Source organism: Macaca fascicularis, chromosome 15 (assembly GCF_037993035.2).
Source record: "Macaca fascicularis isolate 582-1 chromosome 15, T2T-MFA8v1.1".
In the NCBI taxonomy this organism is placed as follows: Eukaryota; Metazoa; Chordata; class Mammalia; order Primates; family Cercopithecidae; genus Macaca; species Macaca fascicularis.
Genome location: NC_088389.1, coordinates 15071536 through 15097211, shown reverse-complemented (window position 1 = coordinate 15097211; position 25676 = coordinate 15071536). Strand labels below are relative to the sequence as shown.

General features: G+C 50.2%; 2 protein-coding genes across 36 annotated transcripts in view; one reads left to right on the top strand and one right to left on the bottom strand.

Moving 5' to 3' along the window:
* The window catches only part of KYAT1 (kynurenine aminotransferase 1), a 44142-nt gene extending 19299 nt beyond the window's left edge, over positions 1-24843 (bottom strand). For 15 of the 34 annotated variants that reach the window (XR_012424291.1, XR_012424287.1, XR_012424288.1 and 12 more), the window contains exon 1: positions 24190-24226. Coding sequence is in view for 4 of the 34 variants with exons in the window: in XM_065530017.2 (XP_065386089.1) it covers positions 1434-1471 (38 nt within the window). In the remaining 30 variants the exon portion in view is untranslated. Of the gene's footprint in view, positions 1-1433; positions 1605-24189; positions 24227-24701 lie in introns of those variants that run through there. The other 19 variants (XR_012424290.1, XR_012424294.1, XR_012424292.1 and 16 more) reach the window with 5 other exon arrangements.
* LRRC8A (leucine rich repeat containing 8 VRAC subunit A) overlaps positions 24427-25676 on the top strand; it is a 39159-nt gene continuing 37909 nt past the window's right edge. For both annotated transcript variants that reach the window (XM_005580705.4, XM_005580702.4), the window contains exon 1: positions 24427-24544. The gene's annotated coding sequence lies outside the window, so the exon portion shown is untranslated. The remainder of the gene's footprint in view (positions 24545-25676) is intronic.

Genomic DNA, 25676 nt, shown 5'->3' with positions numbered 1-25676 from the left:
GTGGTGGCGGGCACCTGTAGTCCCAGCTACTCGGGAGGCTGAGGCAGGAGAATGGTGTGAACCAGGAGGCGGAGCTTGCAGTAAGCCCAGATCTTGCCACTGCACTCCAGTCTGGACAACAGAGTGAGACTCCACCTCAAAAAAAAAAAAAAAAGACAAAAAAACCCACAAATGGCTGAGGCTGGGCGCGGTGGCTCATGCCTGTAATCCCAGCACTTTGGGAGGCCGAGGTGAGTGGGTCACCTGAGGTCAGGAGTTTGAGACCAGCCTGGCCAACATGGCAAAACCCAGTCTCTACCAAAAATACAAAAATTAGCTGGGTGAGGTCACACGCACCTGTAGTCCCAGCTACTGAGGCACTAGAATTGCTTGAGCCCAGGAGGCAGAGGTTGCAGCAGTGAGCCAAAATTGCTCCACTGCACTCCACCCTAGGCAACACAGTGAGACCCTGTATCAAAAAAAAAAAAAAAAAAAAAAAAGGCCGGGCACGGTGGCTCATGCCTGCAATCCCGGCACTTTGGGAGGCCGAGGCGGGCAGATAAACCTGAGGTCAGGAGTTTGAGACCAGTCTGACCAATATGATGAAACCCCATCTCTACTAAAACTACAAAAATTAGCGAAGCGTGTGGCATGTGCCTGTAATTCCAGCTACGTGGGAGGCTGAGACAGGAGAATCACTTGAACCAGGGAGGCGGAGGTTGCAGTGAGCCACTGCACTATTGCACTCCAGCCTGGGCAACAAAAGTGAAACTCCATCTCAAAAAACAAAAAAAGAAAAAGAATGTTTTGGGCCAGGCACACTGGCTCACGCTTGTAATTCCAGCACTTTGGGAGGCTGAGGTGGGCAGATCACTTGAGGTCAGGAGTTTGAGACCAGACCGGCCAACACGGTGAAATCCTGTCTGTACTAAAAACACAAAAATTAGCTGGACATGGTGGCGCATACCTGTAATCCTAGCTACTCAGGAGGCTGAGGCACGAGAATTGCTTGAACCCGGGAGGTGGAGGCTGCAGTAAGCTGAGATTATGCATTGCCCTCCAGTCTCGCTCTGTCGCCCAGGCTGGAGTGCAATGGCATGATCTCAGCTCACTGCAATCTCTGCCTCCCCAGTTCAAGCAATTCTCCTGCCTCAGACTCCTAACTGGGATTACAGGTGCACACCACCATGCCTGGCTAATTTTTTTTTTTTTTTTGTATTTCTAGTAGAGATGGGGTTTCACCATGTTGGTCAGGCTGGTCTCGAACTCCTGACCTCATGATCCACCTGCCTCAGCCTCCCAGAGTGCCGGGATTACAGGCATGAGCCACCGTGCCAGCCCACCCAGCCAGTTTTCAACTCTCAAACTTGTGTTAGGGTTCTTTGAAGAGACAGAACCAACATGATGGCTAGATCAATAGAAATCAGAGGGGATTTATAGGGAAATTGGCTCACGCAATTAATGGAGGCTGAGAAGTCCCATGACAGACCATCTGCAAGGGGTGCCAGTAGCGTGGCTCAGTCCAAGTCTGCAAGCCTCAGAACCAGGGTAGTCACTGCAGTCATTCTCAGTCCGAGGTGGAACCGCCTAGAGTTTTGATATCCAAAGGGCAGGAGGAGAAGAACCTCCCAGTTCCAGGAGAGACAGAGAGAGAGAGAGAGAGGAAAATCTTTTCTCCTCTTTTGTGTTATTCAAGCTTTGAACCAACTGCATGGTGCCACCCACATTGAGAGCAGATCTTCCCCACTCAGTCCACTGACTCCCACGCCAATCTCCTCTGGAAATGCCCTCACACACACACCCAGAAGTCATGCTTCACCATTCTCTAGGTATCCCTTACTCCAGTCCAGCGGCCACCTAACGTTAACCAGCAGCACACATCCACGCTGCCAGGTATTCGTCAGTGGCAGTTCAGGCTTTCCCACCCAGGTACTGATTCCAGGGAAGGTTTCTGCTCTGGCAAATCATGATTCTCTGTGTCTGCCTTTCTGTCTGTCCAGTCTGGGGGCAGCAGATGACCCTGCGACCTCATTTTCCAATGAACTGAAAAAGAGCTGCTGGTTTTTCAGTTTGTTCATTTTTTGTTTTGTTTTGTTTTTTTGAGACAGAGTCTCCCTCTGTTACCCAGGCTGGAGTGCAGTGGCGCCATCTCGGCTCACTGCAAGCTCCACCTCCCAGGTTCACGCCATTCTCCTGCCTCAGCCTCCTGAGTAGCTGGGACTACAGGCGCCCGCCACCACGCCCGGCTAGTTTTTTGTATTTTTAGTAGAGACGGGTTTCACCGTGGTTTCGATGTCCTGACCTTGTGATCTGCCCGCCTCGGCCTCCCAAAGTGCTGGGATTACAGGCGTGAGTCACCACGCCCAGCTTGTTTTTTTTTTTTTTTTTTTGATATGGAGTCTTGTTTTGTCGCCCAGGCTGAAGTACAGTTGCACAATCTCAGCTCACTGCAACCTCCACCTCCTGGGTCCAAGCGATTCTCCTGCCTCAGCCTCCTAAGTAGCTGGGATTATAGGCACATGCCATCACGCCTGGCTCATTTTTGTATTTTTAGTAGAGATGGAGTTTCACTATGTTGGCCAGACTGATCTCGAACTCCTGACCTCAGGTGATCTGCCCACCTCGGCCTCCCAAAGTGCTAGGATTAGTCATGAGCCACTGCCTCTGGCCCACACATATTTATTAAGTTTACTGTCTCATATGGGCATGGTTTGTGGTTCCCCAAAACCAGCACAATAGTAATATCAAAGATCACTGATCACAGATCACCATATCAGATATTATAATAATGATAAAGTTGGAAATATTGTGAGAATTACCAAAATATGACACACAGACCCTAAGGGAACACATTCTGTTGGAACGATGGGACCAATAGACTCGCTTGGTGCAAGGTTCTCACAAAGCTTCAATTTGTACAGACCACGGTATCTGCCAAACGCAATACAACGAAGCATGGCTCGTAGGTGACAACAGCCTTAGGAATTGAATCCAAGGTGATGAGGTTGGGCTGTGTCTCCACCCAACTCTCACCCTGAATTGTAGTTCTCATAATCCCCACGTGTCCTGGGAGGGACCCAGTGGGAGGTAATCGAATCATGGGGGGGGGGTTACCCCCATGCTGCTGTGCTCGAGATAATGAATGAGTTCTCATAAGATCTGATGGTTTTATAGCTTTTCCCCCTTAGAGCAGCACTTCTCTCTCCTGCCCCCATGGGAAGGACACGTTTGCTTCCCCTTCTGCCATGATTTTAAGTTTTCTGAGGCCTCCCCAGCCATGAGGAACAGTGAGTCAATTAAACCTCTTTCCTTTATAAATCACCCAGTCTTGGGCAGTTCTTTATAGCAGTGGGAGAATGGGCTAACACACAAGGGGATGCCAGAGCTCACCCTCTCATTCCTTAGATTTGAAAGCAGTTCCCAGGAGAGGCCTGAAGTATGTACTCTGACCCCTGAAACTAAGTACCTGTGCTTTGAGCAACAAAGGGTAGTGTCCCATCCCAGGAGAGACATTCCTTGGTGTCACCTCAAGGGAGGGAGTCTGGTGCTTTAGCTCAGGGCACTCAGCTAAAGTGGAGAGCGGCCCAAGGCCAGGCCCAAGCCCAGGGCTAGTCATGGGAGGCACCCTGTGCCCTCTGCCTATTCTATGAAGACCAACTATCCGTTGGCCCAGGACTGAGGGGTGTCTTGGGATGGGAACTATGCTGGGCCAAAGGGTCCCCTTGCCTTAGCCATTTCCTATCCTGGACCCAACATCCTGCTACCTCCTCCAGGACTAGAGGAGGAGCTGGATTTCATCCTACTGGGACCCCACTCTACTGCCTTCTGACCACTGAGTTAAAAACCCACAGTTAGCCGGGCGCGGTGGCTCAAGCCTGTAATCCCAGCACTTTGGGAGGCCGAGACGGGCGGATCACGAGGTCAGGAGATCGAGACCATCCTGGCTAACACAGTGAAACCCCGTCTCTACTAAAAAATACAAAAAACTAGCCGGGCGAGGTGGTGGGCGCCTGTAGTCCCAGCTACTCAGGAGGCTGAGGCAGGAGAATGGCGTAAATCCGGGAGGCGGAGCTTGCAGTGAGCCGAGATCCGGCCACTGCACTCCAGCCTGGGCGACAGAGTGAGACTCCGCCTCAAAAAAAAAAAAAACAACAAAAAACCCACAGTTGCCTGGTAGATTGATTCTCTCTCTGACACGCTCCCACACATCAGACTCTGTGTCTATCAAATCAGTCTTTTTTCCTGAAGTGACAACATCCTAAATCATGACTTTATCATCTCAAGTGAATTGAGCTAATTTTTGTATTTTTTGTAGAGACATCGTCTCACTGTGTTGCCCAGGCTTGTCTCAAACTCCTGGGCTCAAGGCATCCTCCTGCCACAGCCTCCCAGTGCTGGGATTACAATGTGAGGCACCGTACCTGGCTGAGAATAATATTAATAATACAATCAGCTTTAATTTACTAGGACTCACTCTGTCCCAATACTGTTGTCACTGGATCCCTTCAACAACTCTGTAAAGCAGGTGCTATCCTCACCCTCATTAACAGGTGAGGAAATTCCTATCATGCTAAAATAACACTTACACTGAGCTCCTGTAGGCCTTACAGCAGATTGTACACCTGGTGCCAGCACAGGGCAGAAACTCAGGAGAAACGGATACCAGTTGTGGCCCTCTTCTCTCCCTGCCCCAGGCTTGGCCCCTTGCCTTCTCTGGGCACTGCCAGTTCTCAGGAAAGACAGTGCCTTCTGTGTGTCCAGAGCATTGGCTCCATGAGGCCAAGGAGCTGGGTGGCACCTGTGCTGGATATGGATATGCTTAAACAATCTTGCAGCCTTGGGGCTGGGGCTGGAAACCAGGATAGGCTTCCTTTGCAGACGACTGGCAGTACATCAGGCCTATGTGTGGCCAGGTAAGACTGGGCATAGGAGTGAATGTTTGTTTTTTGTTTTTTGTTTTTTTTTTTTTTGAGACGGAGTCTTGCTCTGTAGCCCGGGCTGGAGTGCAGTGGCCGGATCTCAGCTCACTGCAAGCTCCGCCTCCCGGGTTTACGCCATTCTCCTGCCTCAGCCTCCGGAGTAGCTGGGACTACAGGCGCCCGCCACCTCGCCTGGCTAGTTTTTTGTATTTTTAGTAGAGACGGGGTTTCACGGTGTTAGCAAGGATGGTCTCGATCTCCTGACCTCGTGATCCGCCCGTCTCGGCCTCCCAAAGTGCTGGGATTACAGGCTTGAGCCACCGCGCCCGGCTGTTTTTTGTTTGTTTGTTTTTGAGATAGAGTCTCGCCCTATCGCCCAGGATGGAGTGCAATGGCACAATCTCGGCTCACTGCAACCTCTGCCTCCCAGGTTCAAGCGATTCTCATGCCTCAGCCTCCCGAGTGGCTGGGATTACGGACACGCGCCACCATGCCCGGCTAATTTTTTTGCGTGTCTTTAGTAGAGATGGGGTTTCACCATGTTGGCCAGGACGGTCTTGAACTCCTGACCTCATGATCCACCCGCCTCGGCCTCCCAAAGTGCTGGGATTACAAGCGTGAGCCACCGCGCCCGGCCAGAAGTGAATGTTAGGTATGTTCCACAGGGTAGGTATGTTCTACTATCACACCCAAGATCAGGCCCCAAGTAGACACCCAAGGAGAAAGGCAGTGGGTAAGAGACGGGGGAAGGATTAGAATACAGGCTTTGATGACCTTGGCTGTGTGACGTGAGGCAAGCCATTTTACCTCTCTGAACATCAATTTCTCTATGTATGAAATAAATAATAATAATTCATGGAGGCTGGGCATGGTGGCTCATGCCTGTAATCCCAGTATTTTGGGAGGCTGAGGTGGGCAGATTGCTTGAGCTCAGGAGTTCAAGACTAGCCTGGGCAACATAACAACACCCGTTCTCTACAAAAAAACAAAACAAAACAAAAAAAGGATCCAAATACAAGAGCTTGCACCTGAGCATGTGCACGTATCTCTGTGTCTGTGTCTCTGAACTTATTGGTGTGGTGAAGGTAGGTTACAGGAACTTGGGAGGGAGAGATGGAGGGAGAAGTCATGGGAGGTTCTGAGCCAAAGGCAGGAAGGGTACAGGGGGCCACTTAGGCTGCCTTAACCCAGCAACTTGGCCAGGTTGGTTGGGAGCAACCGGGGGGCTTGTGGGTGTGTTGTTTCCGAGCCAGCCAGCAGGGGGCGCAAGGAGCCAGGCCCCCTCGTGGCTTAGAGCTTGCTGGCCCAGGTCACAGGGCAACTTGCTGGCCCCAGGAGGGGACTACACCTCACTTCACAGAGGAGGCCCAAAGCAGGGAGGGTGCTGGTCCAGGTTGCCCCATAAGGCAGGACTGCTGACCTCCCAGGCACGCCTCCCTCCAATGCCCTGGGCCTTACCCCTTTTCTAGGAAGCAGGACTTTCCTAGTCAGCCCCTCAACAGCCCTGGCAGTGACCTTTTATTTACCACACGCTTTCCTGGGCTAGGTGCCCCGTGGAGCCCTACAGGTCCCACCACCTAAAAATGTTTTTCAGGCCGGGCAAGGTGGCTCACACCTGTAATCCCAGCACTTTGGGAGGCTGAGGCGGGTGGATCACAATGTCAGGAGATCGAGACCGTCCTGGCTAACACGGTGAAACCCCGTCTCTACTAAAAACACACAAAAAAATTAGCCAGGCGTGGTGGTGGGCACCTGTAGTCCCAGCTACTCAGGAGGCTGAGGCAGGAGAATGGTGTGAACCTGGGAGGCGGAGCTTATAGTGAGCTGAGATTGCGTCATTGCACTCTAGCCTGGGCGACAGAGCGAGAGTCTGTCTCAAAAAAAAAATGTTTTTCATTTAAAAAATTTTGGTAAAATACACATATCATAAACTTTACCATCTTAACCATGTATAGGTATACAGTTTTTGGAACTGTTTTCATCTTGTAAAACTGAAACTGTGTACCCATTAAACAATTACATCCCTTTACCCTCTGGCCCATAGCCCAACCCATTTGCTGTCTCTCTGATTTTGACTACTTGAAATCAGGTCCCATCACTTTTATTACTTACTTTTTTTTTTTTTTGAGACAAAGTCTTCCTCTGTTGCCCAGGCTGGAGTGCAGCAGCACAATCTCAGCTCACTGCAACCTTTGCCTCCCATTTTCAAGTGATTCTTGTGCCTCAGCCTCCCGAGTAGCTGGGACTACAGGTGTGCACCACCATGTCCAACTAATTTTTGTATTTTTAGTAGAGACAAGGTTTCGCCATGTTGACCAGGCTGGTCTAGAACTCCTGACCTCAAGTGATCCGCCTGCCTTGGCCTCCCAAAGTGCTGGGATTACAGGTGTGAGTCACTGTGCCTGGCTTCCCATCACTTTTAATCCTATAAGAAGGATTCCTTCAAGAGGCTAAGTGGTCAAGTACAGTGGCTTACACCTATAAGAGAGGCCAAGGCAGGAGGATCCCTTGAGCCCAGGAGTTCGAGACCAGCCTGGGCAACATAGTGAGACCCAATCTCTACAAAAAATAACAAATTATCTGGGAGTGGTGGTGCGTGCCTGTAGTCCCAGTTGCTTGGGAGGCTGAGGTGGGAGGATCACTTGAGCCTGGGAGGTTGGGCCTGCAGTGAGCCATAATCCCACCACTGCACTCCAGCCTGAGCGACAGAGCAAGACCATGTTTCTCCCCACATCCCCCAGCCCGCCAAAAAAAAAAAAAGGCTAAGTAATACACCCAAGGCCACAGCTAACAAGTAGCAGAGTCAACACCTATCTTTCTTTTTTTTTTCTTTTTTTTGAGATGGAGTTTTGCTCTTGTTACCCAGGCTGGAGTGCAATGGTGCGATCTTGGCTCACTGCAACCTCCGCCTCCTGGGTTCAAGCGATTCTCGTGCCTCAGCCTCCCAAGTAGCTGGGATTACAGGCATGTGCCACCACACCAGGCTAATTTTGCATTTTTAGTAGAGGCAGGGTTTCACCATGTTGTCCAGGCTGGTCTCAAACTCCTGACCTCAGGCGATCCACCCACCTTGGCTTTCCAAAGTGCTGGGATTACAGGCATGAGCTATCTCGCCCAGCACAGAGCCAATATTTGAACTCAGGACTCTGACTCCTACTTTCCAAAAGCCAAAGCAGCACAGATGGGTGGATGCTCAATAGGAAATGAGAGAATTTGGTCCAGTTACTCACATTTTGTTGATGGGGATACTGATAACCAGGGATGGGGAACTGACCCACCCAGATTTCCCAGGACCAGATTAGTGAAGTCCCAGTCCTGACATTTTTCTCATCCTAATAGGCTGGCTCTTCCAATGGGTGTTACGCACCTGGCACAAAGTAGCTGCTCAACAAACCCTCAGAATAAGAATGAGTGTCTATCACGTGCACCAGACTGTAAGCTTTGTTAGAACAAAGATTCTCTTCTGTTCATCTTTTATTCTCAACATCCTGCACAGAGCCTGCCATATGGTAGGTGTACACCTCTGCAACGAATTCCTACTGTGCTATTCATTCCCTAAGCTAGCTGCCATGTATACAAAGGTGATAGGATACCTTCCTTTCCTCCAAGGAGCGTACAATCTAATCAAGGACACAAACAAGTAATTGGGCCATTTTAATATAATATGAGCCTTAATATGCAAGGATTCTTATAAATCAACAACAAAAGACCAGTTTCTCAATAAGAAAAAGTGTGAAAAAGATATAAATGGGAAATTCAGAAAAGAAAATAGTCATCAGGCATGGTGACTGTAATCCCAGCACTCTGGGAGGCTGAGGCAGGCGGATCACCTGAAGTCAGGAGTTTGAGACCAGCCTGGCCAACATGGTGAAACCCTGCCTCTACTAAAATACAAAAACTAGCCGGGTGTGGTGGCAGGTGCCTGTAATCCCAGCTACTTGGGAGGCTGAGGCAGGAGAATGGTGTGAACCCAGGAGGTGGAGCTTGCAGTGAGCCAAGATCGCACCACTGCACTCCAGCCTGGGTGACAGAGTGAGGCTCCGTCTCAAAAAAAAAAAAAAAAAAAAAAAAAAAAGTCACCAGTAATCCCAGCACTTTGGGAGGCTGAGGCAGGTGGATCACTTGAGGCCAGGTGTTCAAGACCAGCCTGGCCAACATGGTGAAACCCTGTCTCTACTAAAAATATTTTTAAAAATTAGCCAAGTATGGTGGTGTGCGCCTGTAACCCCAGCTGCTTGGGAGGCTGAGGCAGGAGAATCGCTTGAACCCAGGAGGTGGAGGTTGCGGTGAGCTGAGATTGTGCTTGCTACTGCACTCCAGTCTGGGAGACAGAGTAAGACTGTCTCAAAAAAAAAAAAAGAAAAAAAAGCCTGGGCGCTGTGGTTCACGCCTGTAATTCCAAAACTTTGGAAGGCCGAGGCGGGTGGATCACGAGGTCAGGAGATCGAGGTAAGGATATCGAGACCATCCTGACTAATACAGTGAAACCCTGCTTCTGCTAAAAATACAAAAAATTAGCCGGGCGTGGTGGTGGGCGCCTGTAGTCCCAGCTCCCGGGGAGGCTGAGGCAAGAGAATGGTGTGAACTCAGGAGGCGGAGCTTGCAGTGAGCCCAGATCGCGCCATTGCACTCCAGTCTGGGCGACAGGGCAAGACTCCATCTCAAAAAAAAAAAAAAAAAAAAAAAAAAAGAGTCAATAACCTCGAAAGGATGCTGAAAATTAGTCATAAATACTGATGTGTAAAGTACAGTACTATGTTTTGCCTCTCAGATGGGTGAAGACAAACTTGAGACCCACCAAACTGATCCCACAATGTACTAAAAGGTGAGAATTTGTGATTTGAAAAGCAAGCACTAGGTTAAGAGTATTCACTGGTGGCCGGGCGCGGTGGCTCAAGCCTGTAATCCCAGCACTTTGGGAGGCCGAGGCGGGCGGATCACGAGGTCAGGAGATCGAGACCATCCTGGCTAACACAGTGAAACCCCGTCTCTACTAAAAAATACAAAAAACTAGCTGGGCGAGGTGGCGAGTGCCTGTGGTCCCAGCTACTTGGGAGGCTGAGGCAGGAGAATGGCGTAAACCCAGGAGGCGGAGGTTACAGTGAGCTGAGATCCAGCCACTGCACTCCAGCCTGGGCAACAGAGCGAGACTCCGTCTCAAAAAAAAACCAAAAAAAAAAAAAACAAAAAAAGAGTGTTCACTGGTGTAAGCATTGGAGGGCAATTTAATAGTAACACACACCACTCTTTGACCCAACACTTCCTATCCTGAAAGTTTTTTGTTTTGTTTGTTTTGAGACAGGGTCTTGGTCTGTCACTCAGTCTGGAGTGCGGTGGCACGATTATGGCTTACTGTAGCTTGAACGTCTGGGGCTCAAGCCATCCTCCCACCTCAGCCTCCTAAGTAGCTGGGACCACAGGTGCATGCCACCATGCTGGGCTAACTTTTTATTTTTAGTAGAGACAAGGTCTGACTACATTGCCCAGGCTGGTCTTGTATTCCTGGGCTCAAGCAATCCTCCTGCCTTGACCTCCCAAAGTACTGGGATTACAGGTGTGAGCCAGTGCCTCCAGCCCTAAAAACTGATCTTACAGGAATATTCGCACACATATACAAGAAGATAAACACTTGGATGATTAACGCAGCACTGAGCATGAGAGAAAAAAACTGGAGGCAATCTGATGTCCATCAACCTGGGGCTAGTTCAGTATCGCTGTACCACTGTGTGGTTTAACCATTGAATGAACTATTGTGCAACCACTAAAAGGAATAAGATTGCTTTTGGCACTCTGACATGGAAAGATATTCAGGTTATGTGAAAAATGCAGGTTGATTTCAAAACTTATTGCAAAGCTTATAATTAGAACAGTGTGGTATGAGCATTAAGGACAGACAGACCCATGGAATAAAATTGAGAGCCCAGAAATAAACCCAGATATCTATGGCCAACTGATTTTTTTTTTTTTTTTGAGTCAGAGTTTCACTCTGTTGCCCAGGCTGCAGTGCAATGGCACGATCTTGGTTCACTGCAAGCTCCGCCGATTCTTGTGCCTCAGCCTCCTGAGTAGCTGGGACTATAGGTGATCCACCCACCTCGGCCTCCCAAAGTGCTGGGATTACAGGCATGAGTCATCGTGCCCAGCCTGGCCCACTGATTTTTTTTTTCCTTTTTTTCTTTGGTGAGACAGGGTCTCATTCTGTAGCCCAGGCTGAAGTACAGTGGTGCAATCATGGCTCACTGTAGCCTCGACATCCTGAGCTCAGGTGATTCCCTCACCTCAGTCTCCCAAGTAGCTGGACATTTTTGTTTTCTTTTTTTCCTTTTTTTTTGAGACAGGGTCTCACTCTGTCACCCAGGATGGAGTGCAGTGGTGCAATCACGGCTCACTACAGCCTTGTTCTCCTAGGATCAAGCAATCCTCCTGCCTCAACTTCCTGAGTAGCTGGGACTACAGGCACATGCCACCATGCCTGGCTAATTAAAAAAAAATTTTTTTTTTTTTTGAGATGGAGTCTTGCTCTGTTGCCAGGCTAGAGTGCCGTGGCACGATCTCGGCTCACTACAACCTTTGCCTCTGGGATTCAAGCAATTTCCTGCCTCAGTCTCCTGAGTAGTTGGGACTATAGGTGCTCACCACCGTGCCCAGCTAAGTTTTGTATTTTTAGCAGAGACGGGGTTTCACCACGTTGGCCAGGATGGTCTCGATCTCCTGACCTCATGATCTGCCCACCTTGGCCTCCCAAAGTGCTAGGATTACAGGCATGAGCCATGTGCCTGGCCATTTTTAAATTTTTTTTGTAGAGATGGGGGTCTCACTATGTTGCCCAGGCTGGTCTCAAAGGCCTTGGCCTTCCAAAGTGCTGGAATTACAGGTGGGAGCCACTGTGCCCAGCCTTATTGATTTTTGACAACGGTACCAAGCCCGTTTTTTTTTTTTTTTTTTTGAGACAGAGTCTCGCTCTGTTGCCCAAGCTGGAATGCAATGGCGCCATCTCGGCTCACTGCAAGCTCTGCCTCCCAGGTTCATGCCATTCTCCTGCCTCAGACTCCCAAGTAGCTGGGACTATAGGCGTGAGCCACCATGCCCGGCTAATTTTTTGTATTTTTAGTAGACACAGGGTTTCACCGTGTTAGCCAGGATGGTCTCGATCTCCTGATCTCATGATCTGCCCACCTTGGCCTCCCAAAGTGCTAGGATTACAGGCGTGAGCCATGTGCCTGGCCATTTGTAAAAATTTTTTGTAGAGATGGGGGTCTCACTATGTTGCCCAGGCTGGTCTCAAATTTCTGGACTCAAGCAATACAAAGGCCTTGGCCTCCCAAAGTGCTGGAATTACAGGTGGGAGCCACTGCGCCTGTCCTTATTGATTTTTGACAACGGTATCAAGCCCATTTTTTTTTTTTTTTTTTTGAGACAGAGTCTCACTCTTGCCCAGGCTGGAGTGCAATGGCGCAATCTCGGCTCACTGCAAGCTCTGCCTCCCGGGTTCACGCCATTCTCCTGCCAAGTAGCTGGGACTACAGGCACCTGCCACCACGCCTGGCTAATTTTTTGTATTTTTAGTAGAGACGGGGTTTCACCGTGTTAGCCAGGATGGTCTTGATCTTCTGACCTTGTGATCCGCCCGCCTCGGCCTCCCAAAGTGCTGGAATTACAGGCGTGAGCAACCGCACCTGGCAGATAATGTTCTTTCGCACACAAAACTTTTTAATTTTTATGAAGTCCAAACATAGAATTACCTTACGACCTAGCAATTTCACTCCTAGGTATATACCCAAAAGAACTGAAAACATATGTCCACACAGAAACATGTACACAAATGTTTACATCAACAGTATTCATCAGAGCCAACAGGTGAAAAAAAACCAAATTGTCCATCAATGGATGAATGGATAAATTATAACGTATCTGTACAATGGAATATTATCCAGCCACAAAAAGGAATGAAACATGTATCGATGCATGTAGTAACTTAGATGAACCTCAAAAATATATTAAGTGAGGCCGGGCCACATGGCTCATGACTATAATCTCAGCACTTTGGAAGACTGAAGTGTGAGGATCATTGTTTGAGATCAGCCTGGGAAACATGGCAAAACCTTGTTTCTACAAAAAATACAAAAATTTGCCAGGCGTGGTGGTGTGTGCCTGCAGTCCCAGATACTCAGATGGCTGAGGTGGGAGGATCACTTGAGCCCGGGAAGCAGAGATTGCAGTGAGCTGAGATCATGCCACTGTACTCCAGTCTGGTGGATAGAGCAAGACCCTGTCACAAACAAACAAACCAACCAACCAACCACACTAAGTGAAAGAAGCCGGACAAAAACGGTCACATAGTTATGATGCCTTCTCTGTGAAATATCCAGAATAACAAGTCTATAGAGACAGAAAGCAGATGAGGGGTAACCAGAGGACAGGAAGGAGGGAACGGGGAGTGATTATTTGACGGGTACAGAGTGTTTTCCTAATGGAATGAGAAAGTTTTGAAACTACAGTGACATAATGCTTGTATTGTACAACATTGTGAATGCACTAAATGTCACTGAATTGTATACCTTAAAATAGTTACTTGTATGTTAGGTGAATTTCACCTCAATTACAAAAAGAAAAAAGTATGGTAATTTTTTAAAAAGGTTGAAGAACAATATAACCCATTTACATTTTTTAAATTGTAGAGACAGGCTGGCCGCGGTGACTCACACCTGTAATCTCAACACTTTAGGAGGCCAAGGCGGGTGGACTGCTTGAGCTCAGGAGTTTGAGACCAGCCTGGTGCAATGTAGAGATGGTGAAATCCCATCTCTACAAAAAATACAAAAAATTAGCTGGCCATGGTGGTACACATCTGTAGTCCCAGCTACTTGGGAAGCCGAGGTGGGAGGATGGCTTGAGCCCAGGAGGTTTAGGCTGCAGTGAGCCAAGGTCGTGCCATTGTACTCCAGCTTGGGAGACAGAGTGAGACCTTGTCTTAAAACAAAACAAAACAAAACAAAAACAAACAAAAAGAGCAGGTTGAAGAACACTATAACTCAATTTGCATTTTTTTAAATTGTAGAGAAAGCTGGACGTGGTGGCTCACACCTGGAAAGGTGGCTCATACCTGTAATCCCAGCACTTTTTGAGAGGCCGAGGCAGGAGGATCAGAGCCCAGGATTTCCTGACCAGCCTGAGCAACATAACGAGACCTTGTCTCTACAAATAATTTTTAAAAAATTAGCTGGGTGTGGGCCGGGCGCAGTGGCTCATGCCTGTAATCCCAGCACTTTGGAAGGCCAAGGCGGGGGGATCACGAGGTCAGGAGATCGAGACCATTCTGGCTAACATGGTGAAACCCCATCTCTACTAAAAATACAAAAAAATTAGCCGGGCCTGGTGGTGGACGCCTGTAGTCCCAGCTACTTGGGAGGCTGAGGCAGGAGAATGGCGTGAACCTGGGAGGCGGAGCTTGCAGTGAGCCGAGATCACACCACTGCACTCCAGCCTGAGTGACAGATCGAGACTCTGTCTCAAAAAAAAAATAAATAAATAAAGCTGGGTGTGGTGGTGCATGCCTGTGATCACAGCTACTCGGGAGGCTCGGCTGGGAGTATCACTTGAGCCCAGGCAGTCGAGGCTGCAGTGAGCCATAATCACACCACTGCATTCCATCCTGGGTGACAGACTGAGATCCTGTCTCAAAAAATAAATGCACAAAATAAATTGTGGAGATACATATGTGAGGATGCATACATATATATATACACATACACATACATATTCAAGTAGTCTTTATTTTCCATAGCAGTGTGGGACTACAAAAATGACCATGTTGTCTGGGCATGGTGGCTCACGCCTATAATCCCAAGACTTTGGGAGGCTGAGGCGGGTGGATCACGAGGTCAAGAGATCAAGACCATCCTGGCCAACATGGTGAAACCCTGTCTCAACTAAAAAAAAAAACAAAAATTAGCTGGGGGTGGTGGCACACGCCTATAGTCCAAGCTACTCCGGAGGCTGAGGCAGGACAATCGCTTGAACCGCACTGCAGCCTGGTCAACAAGAGCAAAACTCCATCTCAAAAAAAAAAAAATGACCATGTTGAGGCCGGGTGCAGTGGCTCACACCTGTAATCCCAGCACTTTGGGAGGCCAAGGTGGGTGGATCACCTGAGGTCAGGAGTTCGAGACCAGCCTGGTCAACATGGCAAAAGCCCATCTCTACTAAAGTACAAAAAGTAGCTGGGCATGGTGGCGCACACCTGTAATCCTGGCTACTTGGGAAGCTGAGACAGGAGACCAGCTTGAACCCGGGAGGTGAAGGTTGCAGTGAGCCAAGATCGCACCATTTGTACTCTAACCTGGGCAATAGAGTGAGACTGTCTCCAAAAAAAAAAAAAAAAAATGACCATGTTGGCCAGACGCGGTGGCTCACGCCTGTAATCCTAGTGCTTTGGGAGGCCGAGGTGGGCAAATCACTTGAGGTCAGGAGTCCGAAACCAGCCTGGCCAACATGATGAAACCCCGTCCCTACTAAAAATACAAAAAAAAATTAGCCGGGCCTGATGGCAGGTGCCTGTAATCCCAGCTACTTGGGAGGCCGAGGCAGGAGAATTGCTTGAACCCAGGAGGCAAAGGTTCCAGTAAGCCGGGATCACACTACTGCACTCCAGGCTGGGTGACAGAGTGAGACTCTGTTTTTTAAACAAACAAACAAAAAACGATGTACTCTGAAATTGTGCAAAGAGAACTTAATAACCAATGAGAAAGTTATTATTGGATAATAATAATTAATAAGACAATTGTTCTGCAACCTTTTAAAACTCTTAGCATCTGTTAAAAATGAGGTGTGGTGGCTCATGCCTGTAGTCCCAGGACTTTGGGAGGCCAAGGCAGGAGGATCACTGGAGCCCAGGAGTTGGAGACTAGCCTGGGCAACACAGTGAGACTCTGTCTTAAAAAAAAAAGTAGCCGGGCGCGGTGGCTCAAGCCTGTAATCCCAGCACTTTGGGAGGCCGAGACGGGCGGATCACGAGGTCAGGAGATCGAGACCATCCTGGCTAACACGGTGAAACCCCGTCTCTACTAAAAAATACAAAAAACTAGCCGGGCGCAGTGGCGAGCGCCTGTAGTCCCAACTACTCGGGAGGCTGAGGCAGGAGAATGGCGTGAACCCAGGAGGCGGAGCTTGCAGTGAGCTGAGATCCAGCCACTGCACTCCAGCCTGGACGGCAGAGCGAGACTCCGTCTCAAAAAAAAAAAAAAAAAAAAAGTATAGGGAAATGAAAAAAATAATATGACTAATAAGAACTTAGTACACTGTAATTTAATATTAGAAACAATGAAAATTAAGATGTTTTCTTTCTTTATAAAAGTTTATCAAGGAAAAAATGTTATCATGAATAACCTAGGCCGGGCACGGTGGCTCACGCCTGCAATCCCAGCACTTTGGGAGGCCAAGGCAGGCAGATCATTTGAGGTCAAGAGTTTGAGATCAGGCTGGCCAACATGGTGAAATCCCGTCTCTACTAAAATTACAAAAAAAATTAGCTGGGTGTGGCGGCAGGCACCTATAATCCCATCCCAGCTACTCGGGAGGCTGAGGCAGGATAATCCCTTGAACCCGGGAGACAGAGGTTGTGGTGAGCAGCACTGCACTCCACAGAATGAGACTCTGTCTCAAAAAGAAAAAAAAAATAAAATAAAATAAAAAAATTAGCCGGGTGTGGTGATGCACACCTGTAATCCCAGCTACATGGAAGGCTGAGGCAGGAGAAACGCTTCAACCTGGGAGGCAGAGGTTGCAGTGAGTGGAGATCACACCACTGCACTTCAGCCCAGGTGACAGAGTAAATCTCCGTCTCAAAAAAAAAAAAAAGAATATTCTGAACTGAACAGTGCTGCAGTCTTCCAGTGGTTTAATTTACGATATAGAATGAGCATTTCTTCTATGTTTGTTGCCAAGGCTGGAGTGCAGTGGTGTGATCTCGGCTCACTGCAGCCTCAACCTACTGGACTCAGGAAATCCTCCCACCTCATTCTTCTGAGTTGCTGAGACAATAAGCACAAACCACCATGCTCAGCTTTTTTTTTTATTTTTATTTTTTGTAGAGATGGGGGTCTTACTATGTTGCTCAGGCTGATGTTGAACTCCTTGCATCAAGTAATCATCCTGCCTTAGCCTCCCAAAGTACTAGGATTACAGGTGTGAGCCACTGCGCCTGACATCTTCTATGTCTTAGTGAATACAAGTCATCCTTAGCCATCCTTTGTGCTTTCAATGTTGTGAAATATCTCTGGGAGTTCCTGTTTTATACATTTTGTGGTGAGATAGTCCTGTCTCTTTTTTTGTTTGTTTTTTGAGAAGGAGTCTCGCTCTGTCACTCAGGCTGGAGTGCAGTGGTGCAATCTTGGCTCACTCCAATCTCTGCCTCCCAGGTTCAAACGATTCTCCTGCCTCAGCCCCCTGAGTAGCTGGGATTACAGGCACACACCACCATGCCTGGCTAATTTCTGTATTTTTATTAGGGATGGGGTTTCACCATGTTGGCCAGGCTGGTCTCAAACTCCTGACCTCAAGTGATCTGCCCACATCGGCTTCCCAAAGTGCTGAGATTACAGGTGTGAGCCACTGCGCTCGGCCCAGGGAGTTCCTTTAATGTGAAGATTTTGCTGGTGTTATTTCCTCTGGGTCATTATCTTTTTCTTTAGAACCACTTTCCTCATTTATGTTGATAAGTTTACCTTCATGAGGTTTCTCTGGATGCAGATCCCAAGTTTCCCAAACAGTGAACAGCTGCAGAGTTGACATCCCCACAGCTAGCTATTTCTTCCATTATTCCATCTATGTTCAATTTGGTTTTGTTTTTGTTTTTGAGATGGAGTCCTGCTCTGTCGCCCAGGCTGGAGTGCAGTGATGTGACCTTGGCTCACTGGCGCGGTGGCTCACGCCTGTAATTCCAGCACTTTGGGAGGCCCAGGCAGGTGGATCACCTGAGGTCAGGAGTTCGAGACCAGCCTGGCCAACATGGCGAAACCCCATCTCTACAAAAATACGAAAATTAGCCAGGTGTGGTGGCGGGCACCTGTAGTCCCAGCTACTCAGGAGGCTGAGGCAGGAGAAAAGCTTGAACTCGGGAGGCGGAGGTTGTAGTAAGCCAAGATTGAGCCACTACACTCCAGCTTGATAGCTGTCCAGGTGACAGAGCAAGACTCTGTCTCAAAAAAAAAAAAAAAAAATGTGTGGGAGAACTGCTGCAATGAAGGCAGCTCAGGTGCTCTGGTAGTACCGAGGAGGCCCAGCACCACTAGGCATGGGGACCACAGCTGTGCCAAGGACCCTTCTAGGGTAGCTCCCAGGCATCTAAGATCTGAGGCCGCCCTGCTGCCAGGCCAGGGGCCAAGGGCCAGTGGCCTGTGCCCTGCTCCAACACACACCTCCATCAGCCTGGGCAGCAACTGGCCATATGCTTGACCCAAAGGCAGTGGATGACCCTTGGGCCCGTGGAATGCGTCACTGATGCATTCCAGGGGCTGATGTCAGCTATGCCACTGGATATACCCCAACCCCCATTGGACGAGCTCTGCCCAGAAGCCTGTGGTGACACTGGACAAAGTCCAAAGCCTCCTCGGCCTGGCCTTTGGAGCTGGCCAGAATTCAGGCTTGGCAGCCTCCACCTTCCCTCCCTTTACTCTTTTTTCATTTTAGAGATAGGGTCTCGCTTTGTCACCTAGAAGCCTTGAACTCCTGAGCTTAAGCAATCCTCCTGCCTCAGCCTCCTGAGTATCTGGGACTATTAGGTGCATGCCCCAACCCCGGGTTCAAATACTTTGCTCTTTTTTTTTTTTTTTTTTTTTAATAGAGACAGGGTCTCCCTATGTTGTCCAGGCTGGTCTTGAACTCCTGGGCTCAAGCGATTCTTCTGTCTTGGCCTCCTAAAGTCCTGGGATTACAGCTTGGATTATAGGCATGAGACACCACACCCAGTCATCCTTTATTCTTGTTTTTTTTCTTTTTTATTGAGATGGAGTCTGGCTCTGTCACCCAGGCTGGAGTGCAGTGGCGGGATCTCAGCTAACTGGAAGCTCCACCTCCCGGGTTCACGCCACTCTCCTGCCTCAGCCTCCCGAGTAGCTGGGACTACAGGCACCTGCCACCACGCCCGGCTAATTTTTTTTGTATTTTTAGTAGAGACAGAGTTTCACTGTGTTAGCCAGGATGGTCTCCATCTCCTGACCTTGTGATCTGCCCGCCTCGGCCTCCCAAAGTGCTGGGATTACAGGCGTGAGCCACCGTGCTGGGCCTTTTTTTTTTTTTTTTTTTTTTTTTTTTTTTTTTTTTTGAGATAGAGTCTCTCTCTGTCACCCTGTAACCCAGGCTGGAGTGCAGTGGCACAATCTCGGCTCACTGCAACCTCCGCCTCCTGGGTTCAAGTGATTCTCCCGCCTCAGCCTCCCAAGTAGCTCGGATTACAGGCGCCCACCATTATGCCTGGTTAATTTTTGTATTTTTGTAGAGATGGGGTTTCACTATGTTGGCCAGGCTGGTCTTCAACTTCTGGCCTCTGGTGATCTGCCTGCCTTGGCCTCCCAAATTGCTGGAATTACAGGCGTGAACCACCATGCCCAGCCACCCTTTGCTTTTCAATAAATGTTGCCTGCCTTCACTCAAGTTGTTTCCCCTGCCTGGCATACTCTCCAATCCGAAATCCCTGGAAGGGCCTAGCTCCACCTGTGCCTCCTCTCTGAAGCTTCTGTGTCCACCCAGGCCCTTTGCTGAACTCAGAGAGGCTACCTGTGCCTGACCCCCACCCCCAACACCGTGCTAAATTCTCTAATCCTCATCACAGTTGATTGGGATGGTATTATTTACTCTATTTTGCTAAAAAGGAGAACAGGGAAAGCTCACTTAGCATAGAGAGCTCCAGCTGTGATTCAAACCTTGGTTTGCTATTGCCAAAGTCCAAATTCTGTCCCCCGAAATCTCCTCTCAGGCAGGTGATGCGGCTGACAGGAGACCACCAGCCTTGGGGACAGCAGCCATGTCTTGTCCAACTTCACCTTGCATGGCTGCTTACAAGGGCAGACAAGGTGACCATGGCTTCCCAGGCTGGCCCCATGTCATATCACTCAAGTCAATTATGACATTCGGTTTCGGAGCTTCTCAACAGGGGCACACTTAGAATTTGAGGTGGGTCAGTTCTTCACTGGGGAGATCTATCCGGAGCCTTGAAGGATGTTTAGCATCCCTGGGCTTAAAATGCCAGGAGACTCCCAGTTACTGAGACAACACACATCGTGGCACCTCTAGAGAAGGCGTACAGGACTGCGGATACCATGCCCAGGAAGACCAGTCTACGGCATGAATAACCACAGAGGACCAAACCTTGGACTTGGATCAAATGGTCCCAGCTCCACCATAAACTAGCTATGGGACCTTGATCATGCCAGGCCGCAGCCTCTTGGAGGCTCAGCTTCCTTATCTGTACAATGGGGGTGACAAGAATCCACAGAGAATATACTGTGGGTCCCGGCTCAGCCACCTGTCAATGACAACAAGCTATTAACTTTTTTTTTTTTTTTTTGAGACAGTCTTGCTCTATTGCCCAGGGTGGAGCACAGTGGCACAATCTTGACTCACTGCAACCTCCGCCTCCCAGTTTCAAGCGATTCTTGCACCTCAGCCTCCAGAGTAGCTGGGACCACAGGCACATGCCACCACGCCCAGCTACTTTTTGTATTTTTGGTAGAGATGGAGTTTTATCAAGTTGCCCAGGTTGGTCTTGAACTCCTGAGCTCAAGCGATCGTCCTACCTCAGCCTTCCAAATTGCTGGGATTACAGGCGTGAACCACCGCACCCGGCCAACAAGCTATTCACATTTAAACCTACCAAGTTTTCCATAAAATTAGTAACCAAGCAAAATGAAAAATCTCTTATTATATAATTAATCCATTTTTTTTTGATAGAAGAAAACAGAATCCCCTGAAGACAAATGTTTGGTGACAATTTGTTGAGCCAATGTTTTCCTAGAGAGAACAGCCTGTCTGAGGAGATCTAACAATCACGTCACTCAGACACAGTCCCCCTGGGCTTAGGAATTGGCAGAGGAGAAAGAAATGACTTCTGGAGTCCAGACTGCAGGTTTCCAGGCTGGAGGGGTTGGTGGAAGACCTGAGTGAGACAAACAGTAGGTATCCCACCACTTATTCCCCCTGGCACAGGACCCAGATTCCAAAACCACAATCTCACTCCTGAGGGCAGCTTCGTACATTGAAGGAACCCACAAGAGATAGGCAGACAGACAGCCTCGCAGGAGCCTCGGAGGAGGTGGCATCAGCTTTACAGGACAGGGGAAATGGCTTATTTGAAGTCCCAGAAAAGCACCAGGAGGCCCCCAGCTGCGAGCTGGGGAATGAGGTCATAGGATGAGCATTTTAGAAATTATGCAGGGAGGCCGGGCGCGGTGGCTCACGCCTGTAATCCCAGCACTTTGGGAGGCTGAGGCGGGCGGATCACAAGGTCAGGAGATCGAGACCACGGTGAAACCCCGTCTCTACTAAAAATACAAAAAATTAGCCGGGCGCGGTTGTGGGCGCCTGTAGTCCCAGCTACTCGGGAGGCTGAGGCAGGAGAATGGCGTGAACCCGGGAGGCGGAGCTTGCAGTGAGCCGAGATCGCGCCACTGCACTCCAGCCTGGGCGACAGAGCGAGACTCCGTCTCAAAAAAAAAAAAAAAAGAAATTATGCAGGGAGGCCAGGCGCAGTGGCTCATGCCTGTAATCCCAGCACTTTGGGAGGTCGAGGTGGGTGGATCACGAGGTCAGGAGATCGAGACCATCCTGGCTAACACGGTGAAACCCTGTCTCTACTGAAAAATACAAAAACTTAGCCAGGCGTGGTGGCGGGTACCTGTAGTCCCAGCTACTCGGGAGGTTGAGGCAGGAGAATGGTGTGAACCCGGGAGGCGGAGCTTGCAGCAAGGCGAGATTGCACCACTGCACTCCAGCCTGGGCGACAGAGCGAGACTCCGTCTCAAAAAAAAAGAAAAAAAGGAATTATACAGGGAACTGGCAGTGCCATCCAGGACTGGGATGTGGCCCCAGGTCTCTTCTGGCAGGAGTTACAGTGACTGCCTCATGGCTGGGAACGCTTCTGCATTCCTTTATCGCCCCCACCTGGATTATAAAATCAGGCGCCCTACTCTTTGGAGCTTGGAAAGGTTAGTGTGGAGTTCTGGTGGTTGGCACCTAATGGAGGCATTCTCCGGGAGGAAAGATTCCTGCTGAAGCCAGACTAAATGGGTCTAACTTGCATATTCTCCAATCCTGTAGGTCACCCTCAGTTTCTTAGTGGACCCCAAGGCCAAGTCCAGAGTAGGAGCACATCTCTCCTGGAGTCTCCAGCCCCATCATTTCTCCTTCTGGACATTCTACAGTTTCCAGTCACATTGAAAGTTCCTTCCTTGGAGAAGCCCTTTCTGACTCCACCCAGGCTAAGCCACATGTCTGCCCTCAAGGTACTCAGCACCGGGGCACTCAACTCCAAGGACAGGAACTATGTGCTTGACTTGTTCTCCGCCAGATCCTCAGCCTCTGGCAGCTCACTCAGCACATCGGAGGTCCCCAAAGCATTAGCCCAGATGATCCCGGGAAGCTAAGGGAGAGGCCTAGAAGCCCAACAGCCTTCCTAGGGAGGGAGGGAGACCTGTAGGAGCCCCCTTCGGGCAACTTTCTTAATCTCTCTGTTCCTCACTTACTTATCTGTAAAATGAGGCTTATCTGCGTGTAAAGTACAAAGTGTAATACGTGGGAACATTCACTGTCTACAACTGTGGTTCTGGTTGTTCGTTTTACAGGCAGGGACATGGAGGCCCATGGAGTACCTGGCAGGCCCACAGTCCACAGGTTGGAAACAGGTGCCCGAGCCCTGGACTTTAAGCCTGGGCTCTGACCTTCAACATTTGCTTTTCACACTACACATCATGTCAATAAATAGTTACTGGACACCTGTTGTGTGCCAGGCCCCAAGACGAGTGTTGCGTGACTGACAACAGAAAAAGCTTCTCAGTGTGGAGGGGGGAAGCTAGATCATGGTCATCAGTGTAAATCGTCCAGGGTTCAAATTCCAGCTTCTCCACTTCCTGGCTATGATTTTTTTTTTTTTTTTTTTTTTTTTTGAGACGAAGTCTCGCTCTGTCGCCCAGGCTGGAGTGCAGTGGTGCGATCTGCGCTCACTGCAACCTCTGCCTCCTGGGTTCACGCCATTCTCCTGCCTCAGCCTCCCGAGTAGCTGGGACTACAGGCGCTCGCCACTATGCCTGGCTAATTTTTTAATATTTTTAGTAGAGACGGGGTTTCACCTTGTTAGCCAGGATGGTCTTGATCTCCTGACCTCGTGATCGGCCGGCCTCAGCCTCCCAAAGTGCTGGGATTACAGACGTGAGCCACCGTGCCCGGCCCTGGCTATGATATTGCTAAGTTAACCTCTAAGGTTCTTTTCTTTTCTATTAAAAGGGAAAAATAAGACCTCCCAACAGGAGAAGTGAAACCAGGCATTGGCTTAACACGTGATGGATGGGAGCCGTGACTATCTTCATCATCTTATTTTTAATTATCTACCTCTGCACAGGGTAGTAAATTTCTCGCCCTGGCCCAGGTACCCAGGATCCCAGTTCTCCTGTCGGAGACAACCGCAATTAACAACTTCTTATGCATCTTATCAGACAGCTGGTGCGCACACCCGCAGATACCCCCACCCTCACGCGTCCTTCTACGCAAAGATGGACAGCACCCATCAACGCTGTTTTTTCTGTTGCTTCCTTTTCTAACCTAAGGTATCTTAGAAGTCGCCCTATATTAGTGCATATTAAACATTTTTCGTCTTAATGGCTGCACAGTATTCCATTGTATGGATTATTTTTTAATTTGGTTGCCGTTACTTTTATCAGCCAGGGAATTTTCGAGGACCCAGGTGGATTCATGGAGCTGCAGAGCTGGAGCCTGGGGACCCAGTTCCAACCCCAGATCTGCCCAGAATTCCCTGTTGTCTCGGGTGCCATCTCCACCGGCGCGGTCGTGGGAGGGGGATTTGGGTGCAGAGAGGACCAGCTCCAGTGTCCGAGCGAGGATCGGCGAGCAGCACGCGCAGTTGATTCCCGCGGGCGGCTCAATCATTCTGAGCAGCCACTCCGTTATCCTTAGTAGCGTCAAACTCATTAAGCACTCTAGCACAACCAAGCTCGGAACCGTTAGCAGGCCCTCCCAGCCTCGGCACCTGACCTCCGGGCAGTGACGCTCCGACACAGCTACTCACCCCCGCCTGGGCCGCTTCACCTCTCGTTCCCAAGTACACCCGGTAGGTTGCAGCAGTCCCTGTCCCTTTAAGGGGGCCGAGCCCGGGCTCCGCTACTTCCGCCCCGAAGCAACAGGGCGGTAGCGCGGGGGCGAGACCGGGTGAAGGCGCAGCTAGAGTTCCCCTCATAAAGATGGCGACGCCCTGGCCGCCGCGTTCGCGCCTGGCGGTGACGTCACTTCCGGGGCGGAGGAGGCTGAGTGGTGCAGTGAGGGACAAACAAAAGGAGGCGCCGGAGCAGCGCTGCGGCCGGCGGCGGGACGGAGCGGCCGGGGCCTGGGGCTGCCTGCTGGGCGGCCGTGCGCGGCGAGCCCAGGTGAGTGGAGGGGGTGGGGAAAGGGGCGCGAGCTGTCACCTCTCGAAACCCACTTACACACGCCCTCGGCCAGCTGCCCGGTCCCGGGCGGCCGGGGGCATCTGGGGCTCTGTCCCGGGGCCGGCCCCCTGGGGACCTCCCGCGGTATTCGGCCTACCTCTGGGCTCCCCAGTGCCCGGGGTCTCCGGGGCACCACCTCTTGCCGGCTCCGCGGCGCGCGAGCCCCCTCCCAGGCCCCCCTGTGCCTCCTTGTGCTCCAGAAACCAGGAGTTTCCGCCTCGGCTCCCCCATGTCCCCTTGTCATCCCCTGGGTCCCCCCAGATCCTCACCCCTCCACACACACTCTCCCCTTCCTAGAGGTTCCACTTCTGGGCTCTCCCCTTGCCATTTCTTTTCCAGAGATTCCCGTAGTTGTCTTCTCCTGAGTTCCTGGTCCCCTTCTCTTCCCTTGCACCCCTCCTTCCTCTCGTTCCCGATAGGGGCAGTGCCCTGACTTGGGGGCAGGATCCCCGGCTAGGCTCTTGGGGCCTGTCTGGGATGGGATATCTGGGAAGACCGGTCCGGGATCTAAGAACCCAGACCCTGTCCCAGTCCTGTGCATTCAGGTGGCCCCGAGGGCCAGATCAAGTGAGGTCCGGGCCTGGTCCAGCTCTAGGTGAGCTGGACACCCAGCAAACTGAGCTCCCAGGCTGAAGGGGCATAGCTGGGGTCATGGAGTTCGTGATGATTCTGCTGCTTTCGCTGACTGCTTCTTCCCCTTGATCTGGACTGGAGTGAACCGGGGTTCTCAGCTGTTGTGATTGTTGCCTTTTTTGGGAAGGAGAGATGGGTCAGGGGTTGTCTGGTAGCCGCCTCCTGATGGAGAGTTGGCTGGAAGGGTGGGTGGTTCCTGCGTGAGCCACACTTCCACTGACTCCTTTTCCCCTGCCCTACCTCAGGAAGCCTTTTGAGAATGAGGTGTGGAGGGAGAGCACCTGGTGAGAGGAAGGGAACTGGGGGAGCCCGAAGTTCCCAAGGGTCTCTTCCACCTCTTCTGTTGGTAGTACTCTTAACCCCTGCCAAACTGTATTCTGCCCTTTGGAGCAGACCACCTGGCAGACAGACTGTGAGAAGGGGGAGGAGATCAGCTGTT